The sequence below is a fragment of the Aricia agestis genome, chromosome 9, assembly GCF_905147365.1.
Source record: "Aricia agestis chromosome 9, ilAriAges1.1, whole genome shotgun sequence".
Taxonomy (NCBI): domain Eukaryota; kingdom Metazoa; phylum Arthropoda; class Insecta; order Lepidoptera; family Lycaenidae; genus Aricia; species Aricia agestis.
This window is the reverse complement of record NC_056414.1, coordinates 13,920,307-13,935,348: the sequence shown is the minus strand read 5'-3', so window position 1 is coordinate 13,935,348 and position 15,042 is coordinate 13,920,307. Positions and strand designations below refer to the sequence as shown.

At 39.0% G+C, this 15,042-nt stretch overlaps 1 protein-coding gene across 1 annotated transcript; it reads right to left on the bottom strand.

The window, feature by feature from the left end:
* Positions 1-10,342: 10,342 nt before the first annotated feature.
* On the bottom strand, positions 10,343-14,691 carry LOC121730706 (fork head domain-containing protein FD4-like). Its single transcript, XM_042119845.1, has 2 exons — positions 13,971-14,691; positions 10,343-10,422 (listed from the first exon to the last, which is right to left on the bottom strand). Exons 1-2 carry the CDS (start codon positions 14,689-14,691, stop codon positions 10,343-10,345), a joined length of 801 nt encoding a protein of 266 aa, XP_041975779.1.
* Positions 14,692-15,042: the final 351 nt, after the last annotated feature.

Below are 15,042 nucleotides of genomic sequence, written 5' to 3'. Positions count from 1 at the left end.
AGCCGTTTCAGAGGAGTACGCGGACTAACATTGTGACACGAGAATTTTATATACAAGGTGTAACAAAAATAAGTTATAATACTTTAGGGTGTGTATGTGTTCCTTATAGAGAGTTTACTGTGAAAGTAGCAGCGCTGAAAGACCAAAAAAATTTTTCACTTTTGTATGGGAAAACTCGTGACGCTCAAGCCCTTGTCCATACAAAAGTGAAAAAAATTTTTCGTCTTTCAGCGCTGCTACTTTCACAGTGAACTCTCTACAAGGAACACGTACACACCCTAAAGTATTATCACTTATTTTTGTTACACCCTGTATAAGATAATCCAAATTCCAGTTACATAAAACAATTTAAAGCTACTTCTCTATATGTCTGTCAGTTAGAATTAAAACTCTACACTGTGACGATGAAGCGGCAGCTCTTAAGTTTTAACACCTACTTTCAAAAGAAAACACAACGATTTCGGGTCAGAAGACACCGACCTCCCACGTCAATATTTAAAGCCTCGGCAATAAAAACTATAAGTCTAAGTATTATAATTGGAAATAAAATTATATCGATGAGAATATCTCGGCCATTTTCTCTCAAAAATTATTACGAGCCTATAAGGCACAACGGAGTTTAGAGCTAAATAAAAACGAACTCTACGTTAAGAAAATAGAGTTTATTTTCGGTTGTGGTTTCGTGGAATTTCGAAGTGTTTATCGACATGCGAGCTAGCACGAGTGGTGCGAATTCGTCACGGATGCTTATCGAGAAGGCAGTCGATAAGGCGGTGATGTTTTATTACAGAGGAGCCCGCGGTAATCAACTGACGCTGTATACGCCTATAGTTCTCGCGGCCTCATTACTCGATGTGTATCTACGATTATATTGTTTATCGGAATCAATCAAAGTCGGCTTATTATGACTGCTATTGAAATTAATTGCGATTTTTGTTGTAGAATTCGGCTGTATTTTAATCAGTCATGTTGCAGAGGTATGACATTAATGATTGTACTTTGTTTTACAAATTTTATTTCATAAGTGCTGCTTTGGTGACCAGCGGGTACTGGCGACTGTCTAGACCACGGTTTTATTATCATCTTACTAACACAGTATAACCGAGCTTAGACAATTACAAAACTCAGACCTGCATGACTACAGTAGAAATACGAAAGTATAGACAATCAGCGGAAATAAACTGAAGGTGCCGTTCCGATCATTACCGTAGCTAGCCGCGATCGACAAAAAATCAAATATAATGCCACTTTATGACATAGACTATAGTCCTAAAAATTCAAATAAAATCCTAATAAAATCCTAAAAATTCAAAAATTCAAATTTAAATAAAATGACGAAGGCTGTCTATATCATAAAGTGGCATTTTAATTGAATTTTTGTCGATCGCGGCTAGCTACGGTAAAGATCGGAACGGCACCTTCAGTTTATCTCTGCTGTTTGTCTATACTTCCGTATTTCTACTGTAGCCATGCTACGGGTGCTGAAAGTATGTCTACTGAGCGTTTAAAATAATGTCATAAATATACAGGCTGTAACAAAATAACTAATAAGTGCTTCAGGGTGTACGGGTCCCCTATATAGAGTTCGCTGTGAAAGTTGCAGCGCTGAAAAGTAATTTATTCTTTTTTGTATGGAAAAATTCATGACGCGCTTGCCAATACAAATCACAAAAAAAATTGCTCTATACAAGAGATGCCTAACCAAGGGCCAATACACACCATAATACTTTAGTATTATCACTTAGTTTTGTTACACCTTGTATAGTAAAGGTACTGTAAATGATAATCAAAAGTTTCAGAAAACATTTTAGAATTTAATATTTATTACCTTAAAAATAAGGTGAACTCTGTACAGGGTAAAATAATTTAAAACTGCCAACCGTTCGATGCGACAAGTAGAGACTAGGGTAGACGAGGTAGGCTACGTTTATGATCTGCATAAAATTGATAAGTCATTCCACATCGCATTAAAATATTTTAACAATCCACTTTGCAATTTTCAAAAAAAGAAACACGAAAACAGTGCAACCGTGTTAAAAATGACACAGCTTCGCTTTTACGAAAATAATTAATTCTAAGCACAACGTCTCGACTTAAAAAGCCCTCAAAGTGCGGCCGTCATTACTTGCATATTTTTTGTTCGAAGTAGATCGAAATTCGCGCCCTCGCCCGGGGGTGATTTATGATAAATAACGTGCTTTTTTAATATCAACGAGCTTAAAAGCTCGGCCCTTTGTGGATGCCGCCGAGGTGAGATAACCTAATTAAGTTTGAAGCTCCAGTAACACCGCGCGAGTCGTTAAACGGTCGCCTTTGATTATGTCATGAATTACAAATACGGGACTCCATTTGCAGTTACGTGAATGTTTATTCTGAGGACACTTTGGAGTTTTGTATTTTTTCCTTTTAAGTAACAAAACTGATATAAGTTTTAAAATGCAAATACATCTTGAAAATCTATCGATATACCTATATTAGTATAATATTATATTATTTAGTCCTATTTCTCTGGTAGGTAACTATGTATAGCCTGTACATCAAGTGGTTCAATCAAGCTCACTGTAGCATCTGCGTTGTAAACGTACGACACATTGAAAAGCTACTTTGAAGCTTAGCGACCATTAACAATACTATTAACATAATACTTCCACAAACTATAATTTCAAAGGCTTAATAAACAAACGAAACTATAAAAAGTAAAAACCTCCGGTTTTAACTTCACGAAACGAATAAACAAAATCGTCGAACACGAAAATCGTAAATTCCTAATGAAAACTCGAAAGTCAAACACGGAGCGGCACAGAAAATGAAGCAAAAACTTGGAAATTCGATCAAACATTTAGAACTGGTGAAACAAACAAAGGTGAAAATCGGGAAAGCAGTATTTACAGTGTACCAAGCATGCAACGCTTCGTGTGTGCCGAGCATCAAAGTTTATGTTAGTTTTCCTACAGCCTAGCCTGTGCAAACCTAGTCACGTCAGCTTGTAGAAATCACGGCACCAAACATCGCTACTATCGAACACAACGACGTCCACTGCTGGTTTTACCCGTCCTGATATTCAGATCCTGGTGCCGAACGAGCGATGTATGGTGCAAGCGTGAATAAGTACGCGAAGTGCATGTATGTGCTTAGTGCTCGCCGACGGAAACGGAAGCGCCAGGTTGTGCCGGTAATGAATTTGCGAGGGCGGCCGCCCTATGAAAATATATTGCATGTTTTATTTTCTCTTAAACTTTTAATTTCACAAAAGCAATGGAGTATGCATTATGGAAATGGAAAAATTATTGATTTTATTTCAGCACCCTTTAAGTTTGCATGCCGGAATTGTCACAAAGTATTTTGTTTGTGTCGTAAGCGCCAAAGTGTTAGGTAATTTTAATTTATATGTACATATTCCATTTCGTAGTAATATTGTATAATATCTGAAACGATATTCGGAAGAACTTCAGCCTTTTGAACAATCGATAAAGGTACTTGTACTTCCATTAATCGACAAAGAGGTTATGATATCCTACCACAAAAACACTCAGATTAGAAAGGAATACAACAGCGCTGCCAAACGCGATATTAATGATACCTAACAAAGGAACAATAAAAACCGTTAGGCCGTAATAGACGAAAATTCAATTTGAGCCCTCTGACCGAGTGACCACAAAAAGCCAGCAACAACAATTATTGTTGTGATTGCGCCGCGTAATAATTCACTCTAGTCCTAAACTCTGTTATTACGGCCGCCGCTCGCCAGTCGCGATAACATCTCCACGCGGATTGTAGTGTTTAGCGCTAACTACGTAAACAATTATTTACGTTCATTACTTTAATGTGATGTGTTTGATGTAACAAAACGATCCTGATAACGCTCGAGTAGCATGCGTTGACACAAACCTGTGCTCACGCCATTAATTGACATTACACGAGTCGAACGTCGATTTCATATTGTCGAACGCTTATGTCGATTCGATACATTTTGATCGGTGATTCTATAAAGAAGCGGTAAAGAAAATGTTTTGGCTAAAGGGCCAGATAACGCTGCATTACGAAATAAATAGTAGATATCGTCGTTGGAGTTCACCACATAAGTCCGTAATAGCAATTTTTCTGGAAAGAGAAAAATTGGTTTAATTTTGTATTCAGTTGTAATGCAGATTTAAAATTTAACTATTTTACTAGTTCTTGTTGGCATATGATTTTTAGCACCATTGATGCAATTACATCAAATTTTCAAAATAGCCAACAACTGTCTCACGTGGTGTTAGGACTTCAACGACGGTTGGTGTGCATGTGTGAGGGTTATCAAAATCTCAAATAAAATATATGTATATTGTATATAGTATAATTATTATTATTAATATGTACCATCGAGAAAATTGATTCCTAGGCATTCAGACCAGACAGACCAACGTTATTTGGTCGAATCATGTCAATTCAATGCGAATTCATTTGCGATCTGGCGGCTAGGTTTGACGTAACGCGACCAAACTGCGTATAGTAAGGTCCGGGACCCATCTGCCTATGAATTAACTTCTCTTACAGTACAATGCACATGCAGGTACTAGGTGGCCTTCCTCGACTTTTAAGTAACTTTGATGTGAAAGATGTATATACAATTCTGAAAACTAAAATCCCTTAGAAAACATCCTCGTGCGAAAACATTTCTTCTGCGTATATAATAGCGGTATCATAATATAGTATATTTCCTTATCCTAACCCATCGAAACACGTATAATAAACGTCCGAAGTAATTGATAGACAAAGATGTTTTGTGATAACAAAAGCTTTCTAATTTACAACATAAATAGTTGGTTCAAAGAATCGGGCGGCGGCCAAATTACAGACCACGGGGCTGCTCGGTTGGACCAATTTCACGCGGCTCCATTGCCCAAACATCAGAATTAGACTATAATGACCCCAATTGGCCGTAATACTGGTCTATCGCCACACATTCCCGTGTAATATGTACACCGATGTTTGTCTAAAGAACACGGGTTTGGTTCTCTGTGAGATGCATACTAATATTAAAAACTAGATGACGCCCGCAGGCCGCAACTCTATTGCCCCAAAATTTGTTTTATCGCGTGGGAGCCACGAATTTTACTGGGATAAAAAGTAGTCTATGTCCTTTCCCGGGACTCAAAGTATCTCCATACAAAATTTCATCAAAATCGGTATACCGGTGTGGGCGTGAAGAGGTAACAGACAGACAAACTTTCGCATTTATAATATTAAGTAAGAGTATGGATACAAAAGTTTCTGGTACAATAATCTGCTACATCGTCATGCTTAAACATTCAAAGTCAGTTATATATTCCGTGGTCAAAACCAAAGATGAAACGTTTATGAAAATATTTTAAATCTAAATAGTAAATGGCATAAGTTATTTTTATTTTAGAAAAGTGTACGCTACCCGTGTGGAAAATGTATGGTTCAGGCGGTGGAAATGTACGGTTACCGATGAAGTAACTTATGTGCGCAATTGCGGACAACGTCTAATAACTAGACTCTAGTTCAAAGTAAAACTGTCACTTATAATACCACAAGAGCTTCAAAATTATCGGATATTTCCCGATAGGTTCGTTGCAAACAAATGAAGGATTCAAGTTTTTCAGGTTAAAAATTCACGAGCGCGAAGCGCGAGTGATTTTTCCTGAAAAACTTGACGACTTTATTTGTTTGCAGGGAACCTTGAGGGAAATGCCAGATAATTTTGAAGCTCGTGTGGTATTCGGGGGATTATTTTTCCGTCCCAAATGTCGGCCAATATAATTGCACCATGAGACACAATTGATTTCAACCTGTCAGTTTGACGTGTTTGTCTTTTATATATAGCAACTACCAGAGAAAATTTTCAAAAAATTATCAGTATAATACCATGTAGGTTGTACCACGTGACGTCGAATGGTGCAATTCTATTGGTCGATATTTGGGTCGGAAAAATAATCAATTTTATTCTTTGAAAACCTAATGTTGATAATATTTGAAAGTATAATCGATGGGAATTTATATTGTAGGGACTGACAAATGAACTATTGTATGAATTTAATCAGTACTAATATCCTTATAATATCTAAATCATGGCGGCTATTAAAAGTCGGTATCAATAGGCGATAAATCGTATAGTAACAAATTACGGAAGAACTACAAAGCGTATGAATACAGGTACTGACGTATTACGGCGCGTTCACACTACGCTATACGACATACGACTTTGCATACATTTTATAAGTATGCAAAGTCGTACAAGGTTTGTTATTTTACACTTATTTATTATGCTATAGTCAAGCTATCGAGCTTGATTATAGCATAATAAATAAGTGTAATCAACCTAATCAACCAGCTGAAACTAGCCTAAGCATCGGCTTAGGCTAGTTTCAGCTGGTTGATTAGGATTCCGTAGGCCAAAACCAAGGTGATGATATAAGGTTTAGTCAATATCGTGGTGGCTGCAACATTTGATTTTAAATCTAGAATGCATTTTTATGAATTTTCATCACTCTAGAATCATATATGTGTTAGTCTGCAAGTGCGTACACGATATTAAGCGATTTATACACGATAACGTTAATACATAAAACATTTCATTATAGGAAGCGGGTCCATTACTCATAGATATTTATTCATGTCGAATGATTGCCTTTCTTTTGTGCATCGACAATGGTGTTGCCCGCTTTTCATTTCCACCGCTCGGCTTATACCGAACCCAACGATGGTGTATCGCTAGATGCTGAAGAAAGTAAATTGATATTAATTTTTTCCATCACCCAACTGCGTTTTTAACATTTTTTTCTTAACGTAAGTAGCTCGTACTTACTTAAAATATTAATAACATAAATTTTTTGATAATACTTTTTTCAGCGCTAGCAAAGAAATCCTCAAAGATAACAACCTTTTCATCGTTTATTTTTCCTGTTAGACAAAAGGTTTTACATATTTTATTAAAGTTAATATGTGGGGTTAGAGATGGATTAGAGATTGAAGTTAGATATAGAGTAGGGCTAGAAATTTGATGGGCTTAACGTGGAATCAAAGCCGAAATATTAGGCCAGATAGAATTTCCTCTATATAAATAAATAAATAAAATGTTTATTCAAATTAAATCTGTTTTACATAAGTTTTACATATTATATGGAAACACAATCAATACATCACTCAGTAAATAGCGTTGGGAGCTGTACTAGTATAAACTGTGACACAGCTCCCAGCGACTTCCACTCTGGAACCATCGTTTATAATATTAATGTAATTATACAAGTTTGACTATGTTCATACCGAAAAATACTGACGCAACAAATAATTCAACTCGTAACTTTTATCTTTTTTATTCTCAAATTTTATTTTATTTACTTTGTAATATCTAAGAATTAACAATCACTGGCCCCTTTCACTAGGGTTTAGTTGGGGCGCGGGTTCGGTTCCCGGTCTAGTCCCGACCGGCGGTATTGATGGCTGACCTGTGACGCACTACCGTACCGCTGTAATTCGTCTTGTAGCTACCTATTATGACGCATTCGTTAACACTGATTACTTACATCGTTTAGTTCTTCTCTATTAGTTGGTGGGTTAATACCATGAAGCTAATATAGCTTCATGGTTAATACATACGTACCGTCGCGTCGGGACAAAAAAAAGTAGCAATGATAATATACGGATAGACAGACTGGCATAATAAATCCATAATTGTTTCGATGTTTGCTATTTGAGTACGGAAATGTATGAGTATACTGTATATAAAAATTACTTACAATATATAAATTCATTTCATAGACCTATGGCGGACCTGCGTTATTTAGTCGTGTTATTTCAAGTCATTAGTCAATCTGTTTCCTAACTAAATAATAAATTTTTCTTACATCTAAGCTATCTATATACATAAAACTCAAAGGTGACTGACTGATTGACATAGTGATCTATCAACGCACAGCCCAAACCACTGGACGGATCGGGCTGAAATTTGGCATGCAGGTAGATGTTATGACGTAGGCATCCGCTAAGAAAGGATTTTGATAAATTCCAACCCCAAGGGGTTCAAATAGGGGATGAAAGTTTGTATATAATAATATATCTTAACGCGAGCGAAGCCGCGGGCGAAAGCTCGTTATATTATATAATTCTAGGTGACGCCCGCAACTCCGTTGCGCCAAAACTCGTTTATCGCGCGGGAATCGTACATTTTTTCGGGATAAAAAGTATCCTATGACCTTTCCTGGGACTCAAAGTACCTCCATACCAAATCTCAGCAAAATCGGTTCAGCGGTTTGGGCGTGAAGAGGTAACAGACAGACAGACAGACAGACACACTTTCGCATTTATAATATTAGTATGGATATGGATTGTGACATTTTATTTTAATACAATACCTCTACGAATAATAAAAACTACAGTACCTCCTTTCAAATACTATACAAGGCTAATTCGATATTAATATCCTAAAGAAATAACAGTTTTCCGTTTTCCGCACTCCAAACTTTCGTGTAGGTACCAATACCGAAATAAAAAGGAAATACGTCTTATAGGAAAGTTTTTTTGTACATTTTGATACAACATTAATTTTTATAAAGGAGGGCCACGGAGGGCCGAAGGACTACCTCGATAAATCAATTTAATTTAATTCAATTTAGGCCTCGGCGGAAATATGTAGCGTCACGCGACTGAAGACTACTCCAGGGATTTTGTATCCCTGTTGAACAGTTTCACGTTACTGTTTGAATTAAATGTATACAGAATACTATGTAGATTTTTTTTTTATGTAATAAGGGGGCAAACGAGCAAACGGGTCACCTGTAGTGCTAGCACGGCGACCAGCGGAAATGCGAAAGTATAGACAAACTGTGGAAATAAACCTAAGGCGCCGTTCCGATCTGTTTCGTTCCGAAAAATTCAATTAAAATGCCACTTTATGACAGACTATAGTCACAAACTGTGGAGATAAACTTAAGGTGCCGTTCCGATCTTTTTTAGTTCCGAATAATTCAATTAAAAAGCCACTTTATGACAGACTATAGTTCTAAAAATTCAAATAATATCCTACATTATGACATATACTATAGTGTGTCATAAAGTGGCATTTTAATTGAATTTTTCGGAACGAAAAAAGATCGGAACGGCACCTTAGGTTTATTTCCACAGTTTGTCCATACTTTCGCATTTCCGCTGGTCGCCGTGCTAGCACTACTGGTGGAAAGTCGGCCATGGACACTTGCAACATCAAAAGAGCTGCAGGTGCGTTGCCAGCCTTTTAAGAGGGAATAGGGATGGGTAACGAAGGGAACAGGGAAGGGTAGGGGATTGGGCCTCCGGTAAACTCACTCTCTCGGCGAAACACAACGCAAGCGTTGTTTCACGCCGGTTTTCTGTGAGGCCGTGGTATTTCTCCGGTCAAGCCGGCCCATTCGTGCCCAAGCATGGCGCTCCCACGTTACAACCGAATGATACCAAAATATGTAACGACCGTAAACTAGTTGAGCTATACGAGTGGAATTTACGACTTCGCAACGTCAACGAAATACAGTTTGGATTTCAGTCGCTAGTCATGAGAGCAACTTACAATGTTCTTCAATAAAAGAGAGTCAAATATTGAATAGCGTCATCGGAAGACGAGCCGCGACAAAAAAGTCTCGAGATAATCTAATTCCCAGCCGTTAAATTGAATTTGACTCCCGAGTTCCTGTAATGAAGTGTACTCTCTGTCAGGGACGGAGTTAGCCTCGAGATGCCTCAAAAAGGCCCTACTAGTCACTAAAACTTGAGCTTACGATTATTTCCGATTTTATTTACTTACCCCCTTATTAATAAACATTGTATAAGCTTAGAATAGTTATGCAGTGTTTTGTTCCTGTCACACAAGTGACATTTTTAATTGGATTGTAGAAGACAAAACATCGTGTAACTATTCAAAGCTTATACAACGTTTATTAATAAGGGGGCAAGTGACTAGTGAGGTTTTATGTAGGATGTTAAAAACATTATTTTTATTGTTTTAATAATTGAATAAAAATGATGTTTTTATCGACGTGTTGGTCGCCAGTCGCCACTCGCCAGTTGATAAAAATTAAAAACACAACCATGTAGTCCTCTTCCAGGTCGACTTAATGCAACATTTGTGTGTTATTATAAGTTTCGCATACATATTTATTATTTAGACAGTACAGAGTAGGTATGCATCCCTTCTCTACTTATGTTGAATACTAGCTGACCCGGCAAACGTTGTTTTGGAGGAGTTCGCGCACAATAATTCTGTGACACGAGAATCTTATATATTAGATTATTACACGTCCCACTATTCGTCAGTCATCGTAGGTAGGTACTTGTATAGACGAGGCTCACATCGGGGCACTAGGCCCAACTAGATCCGCTCCTGAGTTCGCGGGCCACACAGCACGAAGACAGTCACGTCCTCAATGAGATCGGTGCCGCTATGACACCCTTGAAATGTTTTTAATAGCGTGATTTATAGAGCAAATTAAACATTTGACTTGCCGTGAATTCGACGCTGAGAGAATCCGTCACGCACGGACCCGACGAGGTACACTCCGACACTGAAATACCTACCGTGCCCACTGCCTAGTTTGTCCACTTGTAGCCCCGGATTTATAAATAGGCCGTTGTAGGCCACGGCCTAGAGTCGGCGTCTATAGAGGCCCAACAGATGACGTACATGAGGGCGAAAATAAAGTGCTCTACTCGCATACAAAATATAAATTCGGCACTGCCAATTAGCATGGTCATAGCTTACTACGGTGGAAACTAGAATAGAAGTAGGGTTCTTACTATGGTAAAATAGACAAGCCACAGATTGATTAAAGATCATGAACAGTTTGTAGAGACAAACTTATTGATTTCCTTCAATCTGTAAATATCTATTAGCGATTCTATTCTTTCGCATTTCTACTGTAGGCCCATGGGCGTACCCAGGTAGGGGCAGGCAGCTGCCCTCCCCTGGATGATAAAATAAATAATAAACGTCAATTTTTAGGGAATTAAAAACGTGTTAGGTTCCTACTCTGCGCAAAATCAACAAATTTTCATGTTTTTTTGTTTCAATATACAGACCGACCATCTTCTCAAAAGAGGTATGCTGCCCCCCCCCCCCCCCCCCATTTTAGCCCCCCCCCCCCCCCCCCCCCAGGTTTACATTGCTAAATTTCAGGCTAAGCATTGCTACTGTAGAAATAAAAAATATTCCAAACACTGACGAGATAATATTAGGGTCATACAGATTTTCTCTGCCCATCTACTACTTTGACGAAAGAAACTCAGACATACTACATAGTCTATTCTACTGTAGAAAGAAACCGATTCTATGGTGGTCAATAGTCAGCTGATGTTTGATATTTACCTGTCCTTAAAAATTGCCTGCAGTCTCTGCAATCTAGTATAGCCTTCTGTTCTGTAGATACTTGCTAAATTCTCAGCATATTACAGACTCAGAACCGATTCTAAACAGAGGATCTTAAAGCTATACCTATACGGTGTAGACCGTATCTATAATTTTTATCAGCGAACATGAAATTCATCAAAAATAAAGAAAATAGATATTCTAAGTTTGGGTTGCACCAGAGGAGCAAAGTTATGGTTATAGTTAAGGCTAATTTAACTTTAACCTTAACTTTGTCCACGGAATTTGATAGAAGACATTGCTGGTCAGTGGTCCGACAAGGCTTTATAAGAACGTGGGCGGGGGCGCTGCTGGTAAAGGAGAACTGTCAAAAATGGCGTTTTTGTATGATGACAGCGTTAGTTCCTTTTTTCGCCACGTGCATTTAAAGCCTAATCGAGCTCTATGGTTATGATTAAATATGGAATCTTGATGGCGTCCATTTTTAACTTTAACCAAAGATTTGACGTTTTGCACTGTAGTTAAAGTTGCAGTTATAGTTAAAGTAAGTTGGTGCAACCCACCCTAAGTAGATGGAAACTATCCATTTAATGATTGATAAAGTACTTTAAGGGCTTGCCTATCCATTGGGTAGGCAAGACCTGAAAGTCCTTAATCAATAATTAAATTAATGAAAAATATCTGTCCGTCTGTACATAGGTCGGCTACTCCCGCGCTACCGTTTCCGAGGTTTTTGTGCGAGTCGCGCCTGCGCCGTGAGAACCTCCTGCACTCTCGAGCTGCGCCGTAGCCCGCATCTAAGGTTCTGCCGGTGATGAAAAACTAAGAGTCCCTCGGAGTACTTTTAGACTCTACCTAGACGTATCTAAGAAAGCCGAACCACTAGTAATGGTATTTTTACATTATTAATGCCTGCTGATAATAACAGTTCTGCTTATAATAGGCTCAGTACTTCATTCTCTTCACCTGCGGATTGCTATCGCCTATCAGCCGCTTAAAAGGTAGCGGTCCCGAATCAGTCAACAGGGCAGGACAAATAGGGCTACAGGAATCCGTATTTGTCGAGACTATATTTTCACAAAAAGGTGTTCTAGTCGAGTTACTCTAAATGTGCACTGTCTTAAATTTAGACATTTAGACTAGCCGTAGTCATAGTATTTATATTACAATATTGAAAGTAGTCCATCTACTTACAAGGATAATCCATCACCTGTATCTACTGCAGTAGACGGATACTAATTAATCGTAGCATTTATAATTGGGGACTTAAAAAAAGATGTTCCCTAATATTTACGCCCCGGGATAAGCGGTCGCTTACGTCTGTAGATTAATTGAAGGAGCTCTTCACCCGTGAAACATTAATAACAGAAATGGCGCATCCTTAAACCCCCTATCCCTCTTCCCCTCTGCCCCCTACACCCTCGTCACGGTGGGCGAGTCGCCCCCCCGAAAGCGAATGAGTTTATTAAGCGTAATCCGACATATGCCTTTGTGTCCGAATCAATAAAACATAGCACCTGCCAAGATTTTTTCATATCCAGGCGGGCCTTTTAAAAGTAATGCGATAAACGTCCATAAAATTTCGTAAACATTAAATTAATGAAAGGAAATTAATTTACGTTTCCTGTGAGTTTGAAGGTGCATTTATTCACATCAGTCGTTAAATAAAATAGATTGCCCGTGTAAAACAGTTTTCAATAAGCTTTGCTAATATTTTTATACGGTAGGTGTCTGAAAATTTGGACACAATTTATTATTTAATATTTATACTTATTTTCTTTTAGCACCAACATGGGTAACTGGGAATTTTCATTGAAACAAAATATAAATTTCACAATAAAAATATTATTCAACAAAATTAAATATCTAACTAATTAGTAATTACTTCAAATATTAATACCTATATAATATAAATATATAGAGGAGCTGACAGTCAATGATATAACTAGGTACACACTGTTAGGCAGGTAGTTAATTAATTTTGAAATTCTGATTGCTGATTCAACAGCAATTATATTCTAATATAACTTATCTACTTACCTAAAGGTAATTTTCATTTTACAATTTTTCCTACGGTCGTTTTTTTGTTGTGTAGATACCTATCCTTTTCTTATCAATTTAGTTTTTTTTTCTCACTGCTTAAATTATTATCATCAAAAAATTTATTTTAATATAAGCTAGGATCTAGATGTTACTTGTAACTTCACTCGCTCAAAAAGCGCAAGAAGTAGCTCTACAGTTTAGGCGTACCTACGTACAGCTACTTCTTGCGCTTTTTGAGCGAGCGAAGTGAGAAGAAGACAAGACGTATCTTGTCTACTGGTTTTCTCGATAAAAAATGCTTATCTAATATTATATTGAAGTTCTCCGTTAAATTTAATTCAAATAACACATCGGTTCAGCAGTTTCAGCACGATAATATTATGTCACACAAACACGGTTACACTGTCGCATTTTTTATGATAAGTAAATTGTTTTTTTATTAATTTTCTTATTAAACAATTAAAATAAAATAAATATATCTAACCTAATATACCTACCTAGTAAGGTGTATTTTAATCCCTATTCCCTCGTTTACTCAGGTACCTACCTATGACCTATCAACATAATAATTACCTATTACGTTGCTACCTACGATCTAGGGGAGGATAATAACACGCACTGTTCAAATCATGATTGAAACTCATTGGAAAATTAAAAGGCACCAAATAATTGTAATGGAAGGGCAGCATGGGGTTCCACATGGCAGCCATCAACACTTCCGCGGCGGTCGGCGCGGGCGCCCTAACGCGGGGCTCCACCTCACTCGCCTCGTCTCCCGAGTCCACTTCCACGTCGCTGTTCAGCAGGTTGTCTATCGTAAACGGTTTCTTCGGTGTCGCTTTTGATACTCGAAGCTCCGACCTTATTTCTGGACTTCGTTCCGTCTGAAGCGCTTCGTCCGTCCGACCCGACGAGAACGCCCGGTCGAAATCCACCAGCGCTGCCAACTCAGCGTTGAGGCTGTCCTTTTCCCCCTTGTGCAGCTTGAACCGCTTGCGGCGGCGCAGCAGCGAGCCGTTCTCGAACATGTCGAAGGCCTGCGGGTGCAGCGTCCAGTAGGCGCCCTTGCCGGGCCGGTCCGGCCGCCGGGGCACCTTCACGAAGCAGTCGTTGAAGGAGAGGTTGTGCCGCAGCGAGTTCTGCCAGCGCTGCGTGTTGCGGCGGTAGTACGGGAAGCGGTCCGTGATGAACCGGTAGATCTCCGCCAGCGGCAGCATGCGCTCCGGCGAGCTCCATATGGCCATGGCGGTGAGCGATATGTAGGAGAAGGGTGGCTTGTGCTCGCCGTAGGAGGCGCGCGGCGGCCGCGGCATGTCGGCTAGTGCGGGTGCGGCGGCGCGCGGCGCGGGCGTGGCGCGAGGGGCGGAGCTTCCCCGGGCGCCGCCCCCGCCCGCCGCCTGCCACCTCGTCGCTCGCAAATATGATAACGAGGATGCCGCTCCGCGCAAACCGCATCTCCCTTTGTCTACAGTACCCGCTCATTATCGTTGCTAATATGATTGACTGCGCTCGAACCTCCTATTGGTTTTACGTTCCATATTTCTCGCGTTTAAAACGCACGGAGCTCGACTTACGAGTAATCGTAATTCATTGTCTTTTAAACTTAATTCCGCTTCGACTGTGAGCATTTTCGTTGCCCCTCAATATTTACGTTTATTCGCTTA